General features: G+C 45.3%; 1 protein-coding gene across 3 annotated transcripts in view; it reads right to left on the bottom strand.

Annotated features, from left to right (window-relative positions):
* SH3TC1 (SH3 domain and tetratricopeptide repeats 1) overlaps positions 1-23,142 on the bottom strand; it is a 256,428-nt gene that overhangs the window by 79,126 nt on the left and 154,160 nt on the right. For 2 of the 3 annotated variants that reach the window (XM_085642478.1, XM_085642480.1), the window contains exons 11-12: positions 20,972-21,013; positions 13,127-14,803 (exon numbers count right to left, since the gene is read on the bottom strand). In XM_085642478.1, coding sequence (XP_085498604.1) covers positions 13,127-14,803; positions 20,972-21,013 — 1,719 coding nt within the window. The remainder of the gene's footprint in view (positions 1-13,126; positions 14,804-20,971; positions 21,014-23,142) is intronic. The other variant, XM_085642479.1, reaches the window with a different exon arrangement.

Here is a 23,142-nt window from a genome sequence, read left to right as displayed (position 1 = left end):
GTGTACAGCAGGTTCAGGAACACCCGAAGAAGTAAAATAAAAATAAATCTAACTGGCGCTCTAAGGAAGGGGGATGCAGGTAACAAACCAGGATTGGTGGGAAATCAAGGTATTTTATCCCCACATCTTGAAAACTGTAAGGACAATTCCAAGCAGCACACTGCGCCCACGGAGTCAACCATCGTAGTACAAACTGGACCCCTCCTGAGTAAACCCACAGTGGGGGGAACATCGAAGGCTGGGAGACAAGGGGCGGAATATGTTGGCAATATATGGGATTTAGGGAATAAAAGCGACTCTGGGGAAAAATTCTTCTCTATGTCGGACCCCTCCGTCTCATCAGAAGATGAAGTGGAGGTATGCTTTAGAATACGATCTGGAGGAGACTCATAAGGTAGCTTGAGCAGGATGTAAGTGGTAACATGGATATGAGCCAGATGACCATGCGTAAGAAGTAGGCACCACCAGAAACAGTGATACAACCAGAGGATACAGGTACTTTGCTATGAGACTACTCTTTTTCATCAGGGCTGGTACTCGACGCGGGAGAAGCCAACCGGAAAAGCTAGATGAAGAGATCTCCTTGTTGGTGATTTACCAACTGTGGCGGGGTAGGAGTGATAGGTCGGAGGCCAGGTCTCGGTAGATAATGTTTTATTTTTTTAAACACACGCTTATGGCGACTTGACAGTCTCTCTGCGGCAAACTTAGCCGGATCCGTGATGTTGGGTGGTTTGTCGCGCTGATACGTCAGCCGTAGATGGGGCATGTAAGAAGTAAGAAACATAGGGTCAGGATGGCGTCCGATGGCTAGTATACAGCCCAGGGACCGGGGAGTGAAAGAATCACCACACTCCTGTGCACTTTTTTAGCCCACACAACACATACAACAAAAAAGAAGGAGTCGTAGGAGGGAGGGTAGTGAAAGTGATCAGTGCGCGGGTGAGGATCAAAATTAGGGCGTGAGTCGGTACTGGGTTTCAGGGTTTTTCCCGCTTTACGCAGTCTGGCGTCCCCGCCTCCCAAACCACCCTGAGACTTTCTCTCGTACCTGTAGAGCGTGGCTCGGCGATGCATGGGGACGTTGGCCTCATGGCTCAGCCCGGGTATCCACTGGTAACGACCCTCTGTCTCGTCCCCGTTCTTCGTATTCTCCTGTTCTCTCCGTCACTGTCACCGCTACGACTCTCTCGTCTTCCGTCTCTCCTCCGGTGTCGATGCACACCGGTTTCTGGGTTTCCTCTGCCTTTAGCAGCTGATTCCCACTGACGTCAGCTGGGGGCGGGGCTTCTTCGTACTGAAAGGCCCAGTTAAAGGCTCCGGCCTCTTCTTCTTGAAATGTCACAAGCGGTGTCTTTTCCCAATTCCATTCACCCTGCTGAGAAGGGAAAAGAGGGAGAGATGGGGGTATAGCAGTCCACCAGTCCATGTCGGGGTTACTTTGTGGGGCCGGTGAGTCCACCCGGTCACACCAACGTTTAATGGATCATAGAGCAGAGACCCGTATGGAGAGCCGAAGACACAGGGTACCTGTTGGAAACTTCATAACACAGTCAGGAGGATTGCAAAATGCTGTACCGAATTTGTGGAAAGGATTAACGAAGCGGAGGCACGCATATTCACCCTTGAGGATCAAGGGGCAGCCTAGAGATCCATAACTGAAGCCATGCGTGCGCCTAAGGATGACACCCAATGGAAACTGGTTGCATTTGCGAAGCGCCTGCGGCGGAAAAACTTGAGAATTCTGGGTATTTAGTGATCAAGGCCCTTCTTTAACTATCAGTGTGGAACTGGGACCATGAAATTCAAAGGGCACATCGATTTCTGTTTAAACAACAAACTGTTAGAGCAGGGCAAACCGCTCCAAGCCCAGGGCTATTTTGATCAGCCTAAATAACTTCCTGGCTCACCAGGCAGTATATGATTTAGCACGACCCGATAGGAAGCAGGCAGGGAAGGGTACACAGTTTTTTGTTAGACCTTATTTTTGCCACCAAAGGGTGGAAAAATGCTGGCAACTCCGCCAATTATTCACACCAATCCAAGGCAAGGGCACAAAGGCTTTTCTGCTGAATCCCGCAACGCTAAAAGTAGTGTATAAAGAGCAAGCACGCTTTTTTTCATCAGAGGTGCAAGACAAGGAATATTTACATTCACTGTAGAGGCAGTTTTCAGACACGGGACTCTGTACCTCTGTGTTGTTAAAATGACTGCTTATAGGCTAGATATTTAATGATTTGGTTTTCCATTTCTGGAATAATGCAGTAATGAGATTTTGTGGTAGGATTTCTTTTGATGTTTTTGGGTGGGTAGGCTAGGCAAGTCGGAGGGGGGTATATCGGGCAGCATAGGAGCTTCCTATCTCACGGGACCTTGGGTCCTATTGCCTCGTTTGTGAGAAAGGGAGGGGGGTGGAGGGTGTAGTGGAAGAGGGGGTAGGGTGATAGGGTGGGGGGCACAGGGTTGGGTTGGGGTGAGTGGGCATGGTGAGGGTGATGGGGAATGTGGGCTTCTGGGGAGAAAAGATCAATCAATATCATGAGGAAGTTGGACAGCTTTATGTTTGTTATGTCTGTTAATATTAGTAGAAGAGACATGCTGGCTTAATGCTGCAGTAAGATATAGGGGTTAGGGTGACACCTCTAGGGATACGTATATATTCATTTAATGTATGTGGGCTGAATAGTGGTGGAAAAAGGCAGTGGGTAGGGGCTGATCTCCAGTTAATGAAACCTCATATTCTATGTTTATAGGAAACACACATCCCGTGGGGTAAACGGAGGGTTCTGAACGAGCTCGGCTATACACTAATTGCCGGTTCCTTACAGGCTACCACAAACAGGAGAGTGGCTATCTTGGCAAGGCAGGGGATTCAGGGTACGGGAAGGATATTGTCTGATAATCATGGTAGATAGGTTATTACGGAATGTGCTGTAGGGGCTGACAAGTTTGGTTCGTGCTTGGTCTATGGGTCGAACTTAGATGAGGCATCAGCATTGGAAGGGCTGAATGTCGAGTTGGCACTATGGCCTACTCCCTTGATTTTGTGTGGTGATTTTAACATTCATTTGGGCTGTCAGGAATCGGAGTTAAATAACGACAATTACAGGGGTAGAAAACCCAATGTTTCTAGGTCATTGCAGCAGTTAGTGGCTGACCACGGATTGGCTGATGTGTGGCATACCCTGAATTATCCGGATCCAGGATTTACATTTTATTCATACCTACACAATAAACTGGTTTGGCTGGAATATTTTTTTATGCCAAGGGCACTTACATCGGGGGCTAAGATGCAGGTGTGGCCGAGGATTTCCGCGGAACACTGCCCGCTGCTGTTGGATATCCCCACCATCAGTAGAATTAATTCGGCAAGATCCTTTTTCTTTGATAGAAAACTCTTGCTGGACACTCTGTTTCTCACCCAAATGAAAACTTGGTTAGTGAAGTTTCTGGACATTAATAGAGACTCGACGTCCAGGGCCATAGTGTGGGATGCCCGAAAGGCCGGATTCAGGGGGAAGCTCTCAGCTATGGACTCTTCAGACAGAAACAACTCAAAATTAATATGCAAGGTCTCCTGGATGATCTTAGAATCGCGGAGGAAAAGCTTATGCAAGGGATATCTTCCGGTGCTGTTATAAATCCGCTGCAAACTACAATAGCTCGCTGTAAGGCCAACATTAATTTAGTGTGGAGTAAGTTAATAGCTAGTAAATGCAAGTTATTTAGAGAAGAGATCTATGAATATGGTGAAACTACAGGACGATGTCTGGCACAAAGGTTACGTTCTAAGAAAGTGGCACAAAGAATCAGCACCATGACTGACTCAGGGGGCAGGATAGTGGAAACGAGTGACAGGATTCTAGATGTTTTTCATGCATTTTATGAGTTGTTGTATGCTGGGAGCAATCGTGATGGTCCAACTGGGGAGGCGCTGTTACAAAATCTAGATATGGCGGTGCTAGGTCGGGAAGAACAGATAATGCTGGATACCCCCATTACTATGTATGAGCTTGAAGAGGCAATACACTCATTAGCTAGTGGTAAAGCGGCGGGGCCAGATAAGCTCCTGCTGGAGGTTTATAAAACATTTTTTCAGGAGCTTGAGGGTGATATGCTGGCTACTCTACAAGATGCACAGTGTGGAAATGCTCCAGCGTCTTGGGATGAGGCAAACATTATTGTATTAAAAAAAAAGACAAGCCCCCGGCTCTCCCGGGCTCCCATAGACTGATCTTCCTATTAAATTGCGACAGGAAACTCTATGCCAAGGATTTAGCAACACGATTGTCACAGGTGATCACCCCTTTGTTTTCCAGCCATCCAAAATGGTTTCATAATGGGCAGGGGCACGGTCAATCATATAAACAGGGTAGTGACCCTGTTGGACCTGGCAAAGGTACAACATAATACGCTGGGTCTGGAACTACTAGATGCCAAAAAGGAATTTGACTGTGTCTCCTGGAGATTTCTATGGGTGGTATTACTCAGTATGGGGTTTGGCCATTCAAGTTATGTATAAGTCTCCAACTGCCAGGATATATATAATGGGTAAGGAGTCTAATTCCGGTTCATATAACTAGGGGGACAAGGCAGGGCTGCCAGTGATGTCCGCTTTTGTTTGCCTTGTATATTAATACTTTCTTAACAATGTTGGAAGAAAGCAGCAAGATTACCACTGTAGTATGTGGGCAGCATCAGTTCCAGGTATTGGCTTATGCAGACGATATCACAGTAGTGACCCCAGACCCAGCTGCAGCTATCCCAGAGATATAACGACTCACCAATATGTTCGGTGTGGTATCAGGGTATAAACTCAACCCAACTAAAACACAGATTATCTGCACCAAGGCGGCCAGTCCAGGTGACCCAATGGTAAATGATGAGGTTACATATTTGGGGGTCAAAATCAGGGTCTGTCTGCAGGAATTAGTTGAGACCTACTGGGGGCCCATTCTTGCTGGAATTAAGCAAGAATTAGAGCGTATGGAATGCCTGCACCTCTCACTGGTGGGGAGGTGTAATGTCCTTAAAATGAAGGTTCTACCCAAAGTGTTATATTTTTTTAGGGCAGTGCCACTCAAATCAGCACGGGCGTAGCTGCAAAAATTACAACTAATATGTGACAGGTTTATGTGGGGGCTGGGCAAGTCTAGTAGAGCACTTAAATACACGATACTACCACATAAGCGTGGGGGGTGGGCAGTCCCTAATTTCACATTCTTATTACTATGCTTGTATTTTACAACAAAGAACTGCTTATTTAGGATTCTGGAGCCAAGCTATTTTAAAAATATCCGGTTTAAAGTTGTGGTAGCGGCATTTAAGGTTTGGAAGCCGCTGCGGAATAGCCTTCAGATCAAGGGGATATGTTTTTTTACACCTACGGATGCAACAACATTGCTACACTCTGATTTTTGGGATAGGAGAATGGACAGATGGAGATCTAAGGGAATAAGGCAAATAGGTAATTTGTACGACAACGAAGGTCTCTCTTCTTATGCCTGGCAGACAAACATTCATTGTTCAAAACCGATTTCTTCAAATATCTGCAGGTTCGAGACTTTTTATATATAAGTCAGAAGCAGAGAGGGATAAAGCCTAATCTCCTGGCTGAGACAATAAGATGTATAGATAATATAGGTGTGTTATATAACTGTATGCTGGATATACAGCAGGACAACCTGGCTGCACAAAATCTTATATGGAGCAGTCAGTTGGGGCGGCAAGGGGTACTTATGGACCATGCTATAGATATTGCTGTAAAATGTTGGTATCAGCCAAGTTAAAAGCACACATTATAAAACGATATTTAGTCTGTATCATACCCCCACAAAAATGTTAAAATGGGGTGGCATGGACAAAGGGAAATGCTTTCGCTGTGAGGAGGAGAAGGCTAATATTGTACATATCTTTTATGCGTGCACCTTTCTAGCACAACTGTGAGACACATCGAAGGGTTCCTGACTCAGATTACGGTTGTAAGAATCAAAATCTCACCACAAGTAATATTACTAGGTGTCAGGATAGCTCCATGCAGGGGCATAGGGTGTATAAGTTTTGCGATTTCATTTTTATAGCCACAGCCGTGGCTAGGTTATGTATTGCATCAGTTTGGTTACAGAAGGATGCTCCTACTTTTGAGATATGGAGAGCTAAATTATATGCTGTTTACAATCTTGAATATAGCCTCTATTCCCTTAGGGCTGCACGGAGATGAAAATTGGGTGTACAGATATGGGGGCCCATGATCGGGCATATGAAGTAGCAAATTAATTTGTACAGTATCCTTTTGTGTTTTGGCAGTATCGCATCATTAACTGTTGGTTATTATTTGCTTAAAAGAATGTTTGTACTGATACATGTTATGGATTGGTAATAAATAAAATGTAAAAATAAAAAATTTAAATAAAATAACCATGAAAATGTGTAAGTTGAATGTTATTGTTTGAAAGGCACTTGATTAAAACAGATTAATAAAACTACCTCACGAAAGAAAACATTAGAGCTTATGCACCTATAGCAATCCACGAGTAAAAACACAGTTACCTTCAACTATTTGGATTGTTTCACAATCCTTGTGAAAAGGTAACAGTTGAGTCTAGTGAAAAAGGTTGAAAAACATAAGAAAGTAGAATACTTTGAGTTCATAAATTATTGCAAATAAATGGATTCTTGCTAGTTCTCTATTCACCACCTTCATGACATCAATAATTGTACTAGATTTTCTGTAAATCAGATGCTGGAATTTGTTTCACAATAGACAATTTCATGTGCAGAGTTAAATCCAAGAGACAAATCTACTTGTGGAATTTCTGGGGGGAGGGCGCTAGAGAGCAGGCTAGCAAGATGGCCACACAGTAGTGAGGCTCCTGCAGTCCGGGACACCTAAACAACACAATCCTGCACCTAAAGAGGTTGTAGAGGTCTGAAAGAAAGTGTGAATCGCAGGAGACGAAGTGGTGAGGTGGAAAGAGCGGCTAAATACACCAGGCAACAGCGGAACGGCCCCAACTGCATAGCTTGGGTGCTGAGGGCCGCGGAAGAGGAGAGGAGCGTGGCTGCAGCCTTTGAGACGTGAGTGGTGAGTGGCAGCAGGGGAAAATCCGTGAGCCCGCGACAAACTCCCGACTGGGGAAGCAGCAGAGGATGAGACCGCGATCCTGGCCCTGACTGCTGTGTGGTCGCTGGAGGCACACCAAGGCACAGCCGACACCTTATTGAATACAGGGTACGGAGGCTGGGGGCAAGCGGGGGAATGAGCGGAGCACCCAGCTGAATACGGGACAATAGTAACTGGTCCAATTTGGAAATTAGCGAAATGCAGCGGGTGGTAGCACCCGCCTGCCTCCCCGCCCCTCCGCAGACCGGCATCATGAACAGCGGCAGACTATAAGGCGGCTCTGAAAGGCGTGTTGTTGCAGCCTGCGAAGTAGGTGTCAATCAGACAGGCCAGGGAACAACAGCCCTTGAAGTTTGAGGGCCCCAACTTCACTTTAACGGTCCAAGAAACTTGGAAAAAGTTCCTACCAGCTAAGAAAACATTGCAGCAGGCTAATATCACCTATGCTATGCTTTACCCTGCCCGATCACACATCAGGGCAAACAACATTTTTACACATTTCCGCAACAAGTCCTGAAATTCAGACTCCCGCGCAGCAAGGGAAACTCACCGGCCAAAAGCAGAGACAGAGTAGTGCAATCAAGCGCACAATAGGAATGTTCACGCAAAGCTCAGATATGGCGCACCCCAGGCTGTGCCACTTCACAACGCCCACTAAAGGTTGCATGCAGTGAACTACCCAAAAATAACTGTCCAAGGGCTTATAAGGCAAAGAACACCAACAGACTGAGGCGGAGATGACGTGCTAAAGCACAAATCGACAAAAAGCCAGCGCCCCTAACCAAAATGGAACACTTCAGGTGCACTATTAAAAAATCCGAGACACCCTCCACCCATGTAGTAATACTTGGGAGGGGCTCAGCTTCACCCCCTAGGTGACAAGCCCAAGCAGGAATTCCCTCTACTAAAGGAGCGAGCAATTGGACTGCTCCCCCTAAGACATTATTTTTCTGTTATTTGGTTTTTTTTTCTCCTTATTTCAATGTTGACATTTCCCTCCTTATTGAGTTTTTTGTTAATCCGAACTTTCCCACAGATCCTTCAGAACATGAGCCAACTATGGGCATAGTTCAGAGTAACCTATATTTTGTAATAATTCGATGTTTGTTCATTATAAGGGCATGTTGGACCCTTAGAGGGCAAGGGCAGGAGGTGGGGTAGTGCACAGCATGTTGGGGAAGCCGATGTGGGGGGGCTAGGAGATCGCAAAGCGAAGATAGAGCAGCTCAGAACGTAATTGGAGGAGTACACCAAGACCAAGGCAACACCAGCCCCTGGAAAGGCATAGAGACATCATGCCTTAGTAGCTCAAACATACATGGAAGGTAGTGGGCAGCAGGCAAGCCTGAATTTAGTGACATGGAACATCCGGGGACTGGGGGACCCGCGCAAGAGAAGCCACCTCCTGGCCTACTTGGATAGGCACCACATACACATAGCCATGCTTCAAGAAACACACAAGGCCCCCGCAACCAGTGCCACATTCGCTGCGAGATGGACATCACACAGGTATTTTTTCATTGTGCTCCTCGTATTCGAGAGGGACTGCCATCCTTATTAAAGAAGAACACACCATCTGTAGCAGAGGGAGCTATAAATGACCCGCGAGGGAGGTACAGAGTGGCATTGGGGAGGCTGGAATCACAGTCAGTCACATTAGTGAACTGCTATGGCCCTAACATAGATGACGAATAATTCTTCCCCACTCTGTGGGGGGTGATCATAAGCATAGGCTCCACGCATTTTATCTGGGGAGGGATTTTAACCTGACTATACAACCAGAGCTCAATCGCTCTCATCCCCAGCCACAACATTATACCAGGGCTCAATGCCAACTGCAGCAGAATATGGAAGAACACAGACTAATTGACATATGGCGGGTCGCCTACCAGGCACACAGCGAAGGGACACATCACTCCACTGTGCACTCCTGCTGGTCGCGGCTAGACTTTTGGCTGGTATCCAGGGGAATGGTGGCGTGGATAACATGCACACGGCACCTAGCGCGAACATACTCAGACCATTTCCCGATGTAAATGCAGATGACTCCCGGGAAATCCCTTCAATTACATATCCTGGGGTCTCCCTACACGAGCGTTGCTGGATGTCCCCTTCAGGACTTAACTAGGACAGGAATTTAAGGATTTCCTTAAGCGTAACATATAATCGGTGCCCTACTGGGGCAACAGTATGGGAAGCACTGAAAGTGACTGTAAGAGGCCTACGTATAGCTAAGGATGGGAAAATACAGGCAAGAATAAGAAAAACACTCACTGAGTACCAAAACACGGCTGAGAGGGAAAGCCTCTTTCGTGGAAAATACTACAGGGCCATGAGCTACGAGAAGGGGGAGAGGCTGGGAAAAGCGATGGCAGAATTGACACGAACACCCCGATGTTCTAACTATATTGTAGAAGTCCGAGATCCAGAAGGGAAACCCCAGAAAGACATGGAGGCAATACTGCAGGCCTTCTGGAAATATTACTCTGTTATACTCCACTTGAAGATCTACTCCAATAGATGCAGATACCTACCTAGGTGCAGTAGAATTAGGATGGTTGAATGACATGCAATGGGAGTTCCTCGCAGCTGAGTTTGAGGAAGATGAGATCGGAGCTGCCACCATGCAAATGGGGTCAAGCAAGGCTTCAGGTCCAGATGGGCTACCGGACAAATTTTACAAAGCATATATTAGATATACTGGTTCCCTTTCTAAAGCAACTATATAAGGAGGTACTGCAGCTGGGAACCCTGCAGCACACCATGCGAGAGGCCCTCATTATCTCCCTCTGGAAACCAGGCAAGTCAACTGATTGTACCGAGTCATATCGGACCCTATCTTTAATAAATTGTGATGTGAAAATATTTGCCAAACTGTTGGCAAATCGACTCGGTCTACTCATGGACGGCCTGGTGCGCCTGGATCAGGCTGGTTTCATCCTGTGCAGAGCCACCTTGCACCATTTGGGCATGCTGTTCTCCATTATTCACGCCATAGATCCGGAGCTTAGTGCCGTGTCAGTATTCCTTAATGCCACAAAAGCTTTCAACTCCCTGGAATGGGACTACTTGATAACGGTGCTGAGAAGCATGGGCTTCCCCTCGAGATTCATCGCGTGGATGCGCTTATTATACCACAAACCGATGGTGAAGCTGCTTACTAACGGAGCACGATCCCCCACATTTGACATAACTCGGGGCACTAGGCAGGGATGTCCACAGTCCCCCCTTCTTTTCGCCCTTGGGTGGAACCGTTGGCAGCTATCCTTTGGCAACAACCATAGGGAATATGCGCTGAGGTACCCGTCCAGACATAAACTAGTGCCACTCTATGTAGATGACATCACGTTATATCTCAGGGAACACCAGATTAGCCTCAATGATATACTCAGTGAATTCATTAGATGTGGAGTGCTTTACTGAATCACAATCAATAGGGAGGAATCACAAATCCTCCCACTTACCACAATTGAAGTTGTGTGAAACAGACCTTAATTAACTAGGCATAATCATCACCAGGAATAAGGAGGAATTACCGAGAGCCAATTATGGCAGGGTGTTGGAATCCTTAACTGACTCTATTACCAAATGGATTGCAATGCCTCTGTCCCTGGTCGAGCGCATAGCACTGATGAAAATGGTGATCCTACCTCGATTGTTGTATCTGTTCATAAACATTCCATACACCCCAGGATGCCAGTTCTTCAAGAGGTTGAGAAGCCAGCTGATACGACTTGCCTGGGGGGTAAACAACCCAGAATCAAGTGGGATACTCTGACAAAGCCCTTTTTTAAAGGGGGATTTGAAGCACCAGATCCAGAACTATATTATTTAAGCACACAAGCGCACTACGTAATATATTGGTATAATCCCCCTCCCTCCATGCCGCAACTTGTGGTGGAACAGGGGTACATGGCACCCATACCACTTACCGACTTTCTTAGAGTCGACCAAGAGGAGGCTGGAGGTGGGGACAGCACAATCGCGTGTATGAACGAAGCCTAGAAAAGTATTGCGAAGAAGCTACGGGCACCTATGGCGTATTCACTGGAGCTGCCATTAGACTACCAACATAATCTTCCAGTAACTCACGAAGCGGTGTGCCGCCGTATGTTGCACTGACATAACCTGCGCACATGGGGGACACTGTATGTAGAGGGGAGGTTCCGACACATGGAATAATTCTTCGGGGAACACACTCCCTCACCCATTGAGATCTTTATGTACATAAGGCTAAGGCAAGACGTTAAGGCACCTACCCCAGACTTCCCAGAGGAACCACCTGCACTAACCCCACTGCACAACATGCTTCAGGCTGACTGCCCGTCTCACACGGTATCAAGACTCTACAGAAGTATCCTTACATTGCAAACGGAAACCAATAATGATGCAAGAAAGGGTTGGGAAATGGAGCTAGGATATCCGCTAGAAGACATTCTTTCAGCAGACCGAAATGATAACGTCTAGTAGCAGATTACGGATCATTCATTTTAAGTTTCTACACAGGATGTACTTTTCCCCAGCATGGCTACATTGGTATAATCTAAAAGCTTCTGACAACTGTGACAGGTGCGGGTGGATGGGCAGACTTCCTTCACCTGGCCTGGACGTGCAGCACTATCTGTAAGAACTGGAAGGTGGTGGGAGAGGCCCTATTCAAGATGGTGGAAACACATATAAGCCTCACCCCACTTAATGGGCTACTAGGGTATACAGAAACAGTGAAAATAACAACCAGGCGGTTTGTGGCACTCGGGTTACTCATGGCTAAGCGCAGAGTAGTGTGCAGGTGGGGAAGGGGAAGAGCCCCTACATTTAAGGAATGGTTACAGAATCTGGTATATTGCCAGGAACAGCTTACCACATATGCAGAATTATTACCATTGAGTTCCAGACCCCGCGACATATGGGATCCCCTCAAGACATACCTCCTGCAACCCCTATAGGCAACTAGACAATTGGCGAGATCCCCCCACACACACACAAGATGAAAGGATAAGAATGCCAAGACAGTCCCTCAGGAGGCACTTTATCACAGGCACCGGAAAGCCCTAGAACAGAAATACAATACCCGGTGTATGACGCTAATGTAGAATAAATGAAACGAAGAGATGACATATACAAATGTATACTGCTCTAGAAATATGAAATACATTATTTCTTGCCACCTCACTTGTGCTATGTGCTGAGTTGCAGTTAATTATGAAAATGTAAATGAAAATAATTTTAAAAAAAATACAAAATAAAAATCTACAGGAGGAATTTCTGACAATCCCCAATATTCAAGATTGCATTTTTATAAGTATGATAGGCCCGATGCACATATACTTCTAGTGAGGAGGTACGCCATCAGTAGAACTACATGACCCACCCTGTATGGAGGACTGTTTTTCTGACATTTCCACCAGGTTTCTGTTAAAAGGATTTTCACTTGGAAATAGCAAACAATTTAGCTTATTCCCCTTGATACAAAAAATGTAAAAGACATTGTGGTACACTTGTGGAGTTAGCATGGTGGATTCTCAATGATTAGTGATACTCAAAATAAGAAGTGACTTCATTCCTGGCAGAATTAGTGTATCCATATTTTCTTTGATGATTTTCTATTTCTGCTTCCCTTAAATTACACTAACCAATCAGAACCCCCAGTATTGGATCAGATGTTCTCAATAGCTTCAGTTTTTTTTTATAGTCATACCTTTAATGTTACATGTCAATGGTTATTGCTTCTGGTACTGAGCAAGCACATTCCCAAAACCAAAATAGTACATCCCATATCAATACACAGATCATAACATTATATATGACACATGCTTCACAACACCATGAATACTGAAGTACACTCCTTATGCTCTTTCTATCAGTGAACAACAGATTCACAAGACACATTAAATACGTAATGGAAGAGAATTAATTATATCAATATTAGAACAAAATTGACCATACAATGTACAGAAAATATATTATGCACTTTTAGCAAAACTAAACAGGAAAACTGCTTACTTTCAAAGTTGTTTGCTTCGATGGCGACCAACAAGGCCCACTCATAGTAAAGTCTTCCCTTTTCTTTGTAGCTCCCATTAATATAGTAATGGCCCAGCAGAAGTAGGACTTGGATAAAGTCAGTACTGGACTTCTTGTCCTGAAGTCTACAAAACATCATCGTGGATTTTATTAGATAGAGTTCAGCCAGACTATAGGCATGTGAATGAAGGCACAGAATCCCCATGTTTGCAAGAACAATAGCCTGGTTAGACCTCTTCCCCATCTCTTCTGAAATGTGGCGAGCTTTGTAGTAATGCACAGCTGCCTGCTTGGTCTCATTAATCTTTCTAAGAGCTATTGCACTTAGATTGTAAATCACCCCTGACTGTTGGGAAGTACTGTTCTCACACTCCAAAAGTTCACTGAAAATATCCAGTGCCATGTTGTTTTGTCCATCAAGAATATACAACCAACCAAGTGAAACTAAAGAATTCCTCACTTCATTTGGGTCGCTGAAGGCTACTGTGTCAAATGCCTTTCTCATACATTTGATGGCTTTCTTGTATTCTTTGTGCCATGCATACAGTTCTGATAAACTGGCACAGAGGATGCCAGAGAGTTTCTTCTCCTCTTCAGCGTTCACTAATGAAAGAGCTAACCTGAGGTAGGGTACAATTTGTGTTGGGTAAATCTGACCAGTTTTTTTCAGCCCATAGAGTTTTGAAGCATTTTTAAGGATGCACTCAACGCTTTTCATGTAACCCATGAATGTAGTAGATCTGTGAGAAGCAGCTTTTACACAGCTCAGTGCAAGGTGAGGTAAACATTTGTGTGTGTAAACATCACTAAGTTTGAAATAACAATTCACAGATGAAATCATGTTGTTCGAATGCAAGGAATTGTTCAATGTCTGTAACCTTTCTAGGAATGGCAATGCCTCCTCATACTGTTTCAAATGAGTGTAAAGTTTCACCAATAGAAAGCAGGCCCTGGCTTCAGAATTTTGATCTTGGCTCAAGACAGCCTTTTTTAGGGCATACTTCAGTAAGACTGATTCCATTTTCGAACTGCAAATGCAGTTTGGGATCACCATGAGCAGGGAAGCCACCTTATCAAAAATTGGCAAGTATTTTTCTCTGTAACTCTGTTTCAAGTAGATATCAGTAAGATTTGTGTAGAGAGCAACAACCAGAAATATGTCACTAAACTCTCCTCTAATGACGCCTAAAGCTTCTTCCAAATACACACGTGCTTGTGAAAATTTGTGCTTTTTTGTGCATAGCCTGCCCAGTAGGAAGCATATTCTTATTAGGGCCCAATTCATGTTTGCCTTCTTGGCTGCCTCCCTGACTGTGCTGAGATATCGGACAACCTCTTCTTCGTCAGAATAGCCATGAAATATGTTTTTTAAGAATGAGTATGATAAATCATAGAGGTCCTTAAAGCATGGCTGGTATGCTTTACAGTTTAAGAACAGCAGTAAAGACTGTAGGCTGTCTGGTCCACTACTGAACTCTTGGTTTATGCAGAAGCATGTCATCTCTGTTTCTTTGCCTGCTGATCCAGCATTATTGACTGACCATTCAGAATTGTCCTCCACTTGGGTCTCTGTTATTTTGGAACGGATCTGACCACGAAGACTCTTCCAGAAGGTTTCATTCAGGGTCTCCTTCCTTTTAACTGTATTACATAAATCTGCAAAAAAGAAAACATGAAAAATATTTCTTCTAAGCAGCTTGTTGATGATGCCTCACTGCAATCCCTGTACTCATTCATACTTGGCAACCTAACACAGTCCAACTGGGCACTAGGTGGATTTAAACCACTCCTACCTCCAAGAATGTCCTCAAACAATTCCTCCTCTGTCTGCAAGACTTTACAGGGAGAGCCTATATTTTCAGCCCATGACATGCCACTGCACCCTCTTGGATTGTCTTGATCATCTGCAACATTGGACCCATGATTTCCATAAAATTTGGTATCTTTGTATTTGTGCTGATATATAGTATCCAACTTGTGTTTCCTATCTTCACTTTCTTCCCTTCATCATAGTAGAATATATGCATGCAACTAACTTCACGGGTTCTCAAGTATAGTGTAATTACAATATATACAACAATTGTCTTTGAGATGCTAAGCCACCTGCATACAAACAGAACATGAAATCCAAGCACAATTGTTTGCATTTGTCTGAAGATAATATTTACTTATTAAATGACTTGTTCAATAACATAGGAGTTTGAGGTTTATCAGTAACAACTTTTACAAAACGGGATTTCCTCGTCACACAGTATACTAGCATGCTTATTTAGAGTAGTGTGAAATTAACTGGTCTAAAATTGAGTGGCATATTAAAGCTTTGCAAACTTTTGAACTCAGAATTTGGGCTAAATGTAGAAGTTAGCATCACCTCAAAGCAAATAGTAATAGTTGCAGCACATGTAATCTGTAAACCTGGTGAAACTAGTGGATATAAGGAGTTGATTTAGAAGTGTTGAGGCGCACATGGATATTTGGGATTGTATTTTGTTTTTCCAAGCCACTTTTCTATATAGAAAAAAACAAATGACTTTTCATGACCCCTTTTGTAGGACACATTGCATTCATGTATGTGATCTCAGGCAAGTGAGAGAATATCTTTGCCTGTGCACCTGCCCCTCATTACCAATGTGAGTACACAGGAAAAGAGTCAAGAGCCACACTGTTCACCACCAAGCAATTGTTTTAGAGCCTCCTATCAAAGGTGTCCTTTGGCAGGGGTCACAGAGGGTCCCAGGGACCACCTAGAGCCCCCACCCCATGCATGGAAGTGGTGATACACATTTTGTGGTAAGAGGTACGAATCTGCAAACTCCCCAGTGTTGTTCTGAGGTACATTGGAGTGTGTGTAGACAAGTGTTCTATATTAGTGTTCTATAGAAGTTCTGCTGTTTCAGAGGTGGTGATGATTGGCAGTATTTACAGGCTTTGGCATTCCTACTTTGTATCTTGTGTATCTAGGCACTAAGTGTAATTTTTTACTCTAACAGCTACTGTCTTTCGGTAACATGCTTTCGGGTAGAGACGTCTAACTACAGATTCCTCACCTTTTGCGTATTACCCCAGGAGTCAGACCGGATCTGGCTCTGTATTGATGTTGCTCCACACTGGTTATGACATGTGCGGGCCTACATAGGCACCATCCATGCGCACTGACATGAGTTACTTTCATGCATTGGGTCTATGAACTAGCTCAAACCAAAAAGTCCTAAAGGATCGAATGGACAAAATGCCCTCCCCAACGGACCTGACAGTCCAGACAGTAGTGCTTCATGAATGTATGAAACGATGCCCAAGAAGTTGCCTGGCAAAATATCCAGGACAGGCACCCTGAATGCCAAAATAGTGGTAGTATCCTTGGCTCTGGTATAATGAGCCCGCAAGCTGTCAAGAGATTGTATTTTTGCCAAAGTGTAGCAGAGCACAATCCCACAAGAGATGATCCTCCTTTGCACAGCCTTGCCTTTCTTTACTCAAGTGAATCCGATAAAGAACTGATCGTCCACCCAGTGCTTTCTGGAATGATCAAGATAGAAGCTGAGAGCCTTTTCGGATCCAGCCAGTGGAGTCCCTCCTCTTTCCCAGAGGGGTGAGGTGGAGCAAAGAACCCCAGAAGAGTGATATTGTGACCAACATGAAAGGGAGTCACAACCTTCGGAAGGAAGGCAGTTCAAGCCCACAGAACCAGCTTGTCTGGAAAGTAAGTGGTGTAGGAAGGTTGATAGACTGGGCTGTAACTTGTTCACTTGCCTTGCCAAAAAAGATTGCCTTGAGAATAAGGAGCCGAAGAGAACAACTGTGTTAAGACTCAAAAGGTGAACATATGAGGACAAAATTTTAATCCCATTGGGGCGTAACAAATGGAGAAGGGGAACACATATTGTAACCTTTTAAGGAAGCCCATCACAACAGGTGACTTAAGTAGTAAGGGCTGGTCCAGCAACCATTAAATGGCCAAAATAAATGACAGGTACCTTTTAACCATGCCCGAAGCAAGGCCTTGCTGGGCTAGGGAAAACTCAAAACTTCTTACAGCTTGTAATGGAGTGCGTCAGTCTGAACAGCTGGCGTATACTGATTTAGTTGAGGGCACCTAGTTGCCAAGATGACGTCAAAAACTTTGGGAGAAATGTGAAAGGCACTCAACTGATGCTGCTCAATCTCCAAGCACGGAGGTGTAGGATGCGCAGGTTCAAGTGCAGAACCATGCCCTGCAGCTGCGACAAGGAACTTCACAAAGGGCAGCCTGATCCGAGGACAGATGCTCATGCACTGGAGTCTAGATACCATATTCTCTGTGCCCATTCTGGAGCCCCTAAAATTAGTTGTGCCCCGTCAGTTCTAAACCTTTTCAGTTCTCGGGACATGAGAGGTATCGACTAAAAGGCATACAGGCGTACCAAGGTTCACTATACGTGGAGCGCGTCTCAGATCGAGACAACTTGAAAACTCCAACGTGCAAAAGTACTGACATTGCATGTTCTGAGGTGTGGCAAAAAAAATAGAGGCAGGGTTTTGTCCACTCACAGAAAAGACCATACACAACCTCCAGATAAAACTACTAAGTTCGTCCTTTCTAGAGTTCTGGGAACCGGCCAGGTGATGTTTTACCAGAAAAACTGCACAGCAGTCCATTCACATCCATAGACACAAAACCTCCTGGTACAAGGTCCACAATCACACCATGCCCTGCTTGCTACAGTGCTACATGGCAGTGGTGTTGTCCTTGAGCAACAGCTTCACTTTGATGGAGGCCAGGAAGACTTTAAACACCAGGTCGATGATATGGAGCTGGGCCTCCACGAGACATCAGACGCTTCTGATCTCCGCCTCTCTAAGAAGGCCTCCCCAAAACAGAAGAGATGAATCGGTCACGTATGTAAGGGGTATGGAGAGGAGTCTAATACTGATGCAAACGTTGTCCTGCAGCCACCATTGGAGATATTTTACACTAGCTGCCGAAATCTGGACCAGGTAAAGATACCCCCTGGTGCTGTGCCTACTGGGACTTCAGGTCCCAATGCAGAGCCTGCAAATGCCACCTGGGGTGCTTGACCAGCATTATGCAGGAGGCCATCAGTACCAGTAGCTAAAGAGTCATCCTCACCGAGATCCAATACAAAGGTTGAAACATTGGATCATAGCCCATAGACAAATGTCCCTTCATCAGCCATTTTTCGAGTAAGGGGAAAACTGGAACCCTCGACCTCCAAAGATGTACTGCTACATCTCGGCTGGTAAGACCAAAAGGGAGCACAGCAAACTGAAAATACTCATGGCCTACCGTGAATCGCAGGTAACGCCTGTGGAAATAAGCATCCTGGGGGTCCAGCCCCAACATCCAGTATACAGACTAGAGAGCAGATACGACCTCAGCTAGGGTGAACTTGTTCTTCTGCAGTAATGCATGGAGAGGCCAAACTTCTAAAATGGTATGGAGGGCTCCATCTTATCTGCATCAGGAAGTAGCAAGAATAGCAACCATGACCAACTTATGGCACCAGTACCCTCTCACTGGCTCCTTTGGCCAAAAGATCCTGCACTTTATCCCCAAAAAGCCACAAGTCGTTAAAAGGCATGACCATAAGACTGGTATGAACGTCTCATGAAAAGTAAGTGAACCGCATCCAGGTGTGCGTGCGAATCGCCACACTGGTGCCAATACCCTGACAATGGTGTCAGTGGTATACAGTCCACAATGGATGGTGAACTGGACCACAACAGGCGTGCATGGCCTAGGAAAAGTATGGCATGGGCTTCCTCCTGGACCATGGGCAATACTTGAGCCATGGAGTCCCCCAGCTCGTGAGAGTAGCAGCCTGAGATGCAGCTTGCATTCAATCAGAGAAAGGCCACAACCGTAGAGGAAGAAACTGCATACCAAAAGTCTCTATCCTCTTCAATTCCCTATCAGAAAAGTAGTAGGAAACTAGCTTGGGTTTACTCTACTGGCCGAAAGCTGCACCACAAGCTCTCAGGAGTAGGGTGCTGGATGTAGAAAGCTGGGGCACCTAGAGCAGGATGATGGCATCTGGCAATGCACAGGTAGACGTGAGGAGGGTTTGGCTCAGGTACCATAGAGTGTATCAGTAAGAGAGTCATTGAATGGGAGCAGGAGCTCAGAACTCGACTTGCGAGGCTGCAACACCTTCATCAAAGCATTGATTTTAACCTCCTGAGTGGGAACTTGAAGATCAAAAACCTCTGCTGCCATCTTCATAACCAAAGCAAAGGAGGCGCTCTCCTCTGTGGCAGGCCCTGGGGGAGGCAAGGTAGATGGGAACTAGTCCAGTGTCTGGGGAGGAGTCCAGACCACTGGCATCTTGGAGGTCCTCATGCCAGTTATCCTCTAAGTAAGGATAGGCAATTTCATTACCAGCATCTTTACCCCTATTACCAAAGTCTATGCCGAATAAATTAAGAAGGGCATGAGCGCTTCCAGAAAGTAGAAGCTCTGTGTCAGAATCCGAAGGATGGTAAAGAGGCCTGTACCGAAATTGGTCCGGAACCTTGAGTGAATTCAGAGAGCCTAAATGGTGGCGAGAGCAGACTCACTACCAGAAGCCTAATTAGGAAGCTTCTCAGGTCCTTGAGGCCTGCAGGCACGCCAGATGGAGCCAGTAATGTACCAAAAAAACGCAGCATGGAAGTCTTTGATTTGGTACAGTGTCACTGGCAGCCGCAAAATTCTAGTTGCAGCATAGCAAGGGGTGGGAATCGAATTCGAAGTTGAGCTACTTTAAAAACATGACCTGGAGGCATGACGATGCCCTTGCTCCTTCTTGGGAGATTGGGAGTGGCAGGGCCGAATCTCACTTGGACGTCTTGTGCTTCTTTTTGGATCTGACTGAGGAGTAAGATAATGAAGATGACCTGTTACAAGAGTGACCTCAGGAGTGGGACAGGACCTACCTTTAGACCTCAAATGAACCCAGTGTGGTGCATTGTGGTGCTTCATCACGAAGAGCTTCGCTTTCCAGTCCCGAATGCAGGGCCGGACTGGGACCCAAAACCGGCCCTGGCAAAGAGCTCGGCGGCACCCCGGGGTGCCGCCGAGCTCTTTGCCAGGGTCGGTTTTCGGTCGATTTTGTTACAGGGCCGTTTTTGCAGCTATGCTGCAAAAACGGCCCTGTAACAAAAACGGCCCCCAGGGGCCCAAAACCGACCCCCACCCGTGCGGCACACCGGGGGATTGCCCGGTGCCCGTTACGGCCAGTCCGGGCCTGCCCGAATGGCCTGGGATGCATCAAGGCACAATCGCTGCAGACCTTGGAATCATGTTCCAACCCCATGCACCACAGGCAAATATCATGTGGCTCAGTCACAGACACTTGTTTGCAACTTTCCCCACAGGATTTAAACCTTGTAGATTTGGTAGGTGACAGTTCCCTTGCACACTGGTTTTTGGTATAAACTTTATAGTAGAAGTGTCTCAAGGGGAGAAGAAGCGCTCTGGATCTGCGTCTTTTGGGACAGAAAAAAAGGAACTGAGGTCAGCATGCATGGGGGTCACCTATATTGTCTGGCACAATTCATATCCGGGGCAGAGCAACGTCAATAGAGAGCCATCTGTGCCACCGGCTGGCACGCAAGGGTACTACTAAAGCTTTTCCAGATTCATTCTGATGCCAGGGAAATATTTAAAAGGTGAGGAATCTTCGGAATAAAGGTCTGTTTCAGAATAGTAGACTAGAGGGGTTTGATATTTTTGGTGCTATTTCCAATGACTCCATATATTTAAGAAAGAGTTTTACTGCTGGATTTGTCTGTTAGGATGAAAGAAAAATAAAACATTTTACAAAATTAACTGCAATTAGAGTTTACCTAGTTCCTCGGCAGCTACGCTGTCTTTGTCTTCCACTGTATCTAAAGGAAAAGAAACAGTAAAGAATTTCCAGTACTGAATGTAATATATTTCTCTACCCAGTCAAGTTTAAACAGAAAGTGTTAATAGATTATTCACTTGCTATATTATTAATTTCATATATATTTGTTTCCAAAAAGGTATAGGGTGCAAGGGGTTAAATATGTGCAGTGAGGTAAAATCACTGCAGGGGTGTCTTGTGGCTATTAGCAAAGTTGTTTCCTTGTGACAAGTCACTATAACATACAAACTGTCAAGCAATAAACAAAGTCTTCTGATGTCAATTTCAGTGGCGGCTGGTGATCTTTGAAAGTGATGAGGCAGAATACTTGCCAGGAGTTAAGCCCATGTTTTCCAAAGCTTACCTAGACAGTTATCCTTATATTAGGAATTGCCTTCACTGTGCCAATGCCAGCATTTTGTTATGGGTACACTCTAAAGCCAAGAATTAGATACAGTATTCCAGTATCAGAATGTTGCCATGAAAACTGTCCTTATAACATGGGAGGCCCTTATGTCTTAAATTACCTCCAGAATTTCAGAGCCAGCATTTTATCATGGTTTGCTTCCCCCAACCTGTCCCTCAACCACAGTATGCCATGACTGCCCTCTCCGAGGCAAAGAATTACCTCTAGGTTTGCCGTAAGTTTCTTTTGTCAAGTATTACTTTCAGTATTTCAGGGCCTGCATTATGCCTTGAATTTCCTCCCTTATACCAACAATCACCTCAAATATCCCAGCGCCAGAATTTTGCTACAGGTACCCCCTGCAAAGAATTTCTTCCAGTATGAAAGTACCATCTTTTTTCCACAGGGCCCCCTATGCCAAGAATTACTTCTAGGAGTGTCAGGGCCTGAATATTGCCCTGCTTATGCCAAGAATGATCCCCAATATGCAAGTGTCAGTATGTTATATTGGGTGTCGCCATAAGTCTTTAGTAAGATTATTTTGGGTATGCCATGGCCAGAGACAGTTTCACAGCCATGAAACATGGAAACACACTCTTACTGACTCACACCCTCTCACTTATACTCACCCCATCTCACATTCACTCTCTTTCCCCTCTCTCACCTACTTATTCTTACTCATACTCACTCTCACTTACTGTTGCTCACACATTCATACTCACTGATTCTCACATACACACTTACACACAATCACTGATAGAAATGGGGTTGTTGGTTAACTGAGGTATGAGCAATAGGCAATCAACAACCACAATACTAGTTTAAGGTAAGAAGCATGACAATCCTACATTGACCTGTGTTCACCATCTGGTAGCTTGGAACAGAGCAGTCAGGCTTAATTTGGAAGCAATTAGTAAAGCATTTGTGCAAAACTTCAAACAGTAAAACAGTGAAAACACCACACTAAGAGATTCCACACCAGGTTAGAAATTACAGATTGATTTAATAAATAAAACAAGACCAAAACGACAAAAATCCAATCAGTAGAACTTGAGATATTAAATGTTAACGTTTATGGGGTAAAATAGCACCTAGAAGCAAAAAGCTCTTGTTTGAGGTACCTGGTCATGTTGGATTATGATAAAATCAAAAGTTCAGGCCAAACTCGATGGAGCGCTGCACAGCTACAGGGACTCAGTTAGGCACACTGAATCAAAGTACAAATCCTGGTTGCAGGGTGCTTGTGTGGGTCCGCGAAGACGGATCACGCAGCCGAGATGATGCGTAGGTTCTGAAGGGCAGCAAGGCAGCAGTGCAAGATACTGATGCGTCGAGGATCCTGTTAGCGGGGCTTGCGATGCGAAGACTGATATGGAGGATGCGAAGTGAAGCTGCGATGCAGACATTCAGTGTCATCGACGAGGGATGCAAGGTGCTTGGGCTTGTGCCAGGTAAAGCATCGCGCAGCAGCGGTTCCAAAGGCGATGCGGAATCCCAGATGCAGGAAGCTGGTGTGGTGCAAGACTTTTGCAACAGGTCCAACCCATGCAGCAGTGGCGATGCATCGGCTCTGCTTGAAGATGCACCGCTCACCCAAGGAGATGTGTTGGTTCTGCTCTGAGATGAGTAGCTTGGCAGAGGATGCATTGGTTCCTCTGGAAATATACCTTATGCCCTCTTCAAAGGGTCCAGGACTTTGCAGGGTAGACTCATTGATGACAGAG

Source organism: Triturus cristatus, chromosome 2_2 (genome assembly GCF_964204655.1).
Source record: "Triturus cristatus chromosome 2_2, aTriCri1.1, whole genome shotgun sequence".
NCBI lineage: Eukaryota > Metazoa > Chordata > Amphibia > Caudata > Salamandridae > Triturus > Triturus cristatus.
This window is presented reverse-complemented; position numbering and strand designations above follow the sequence as displayed.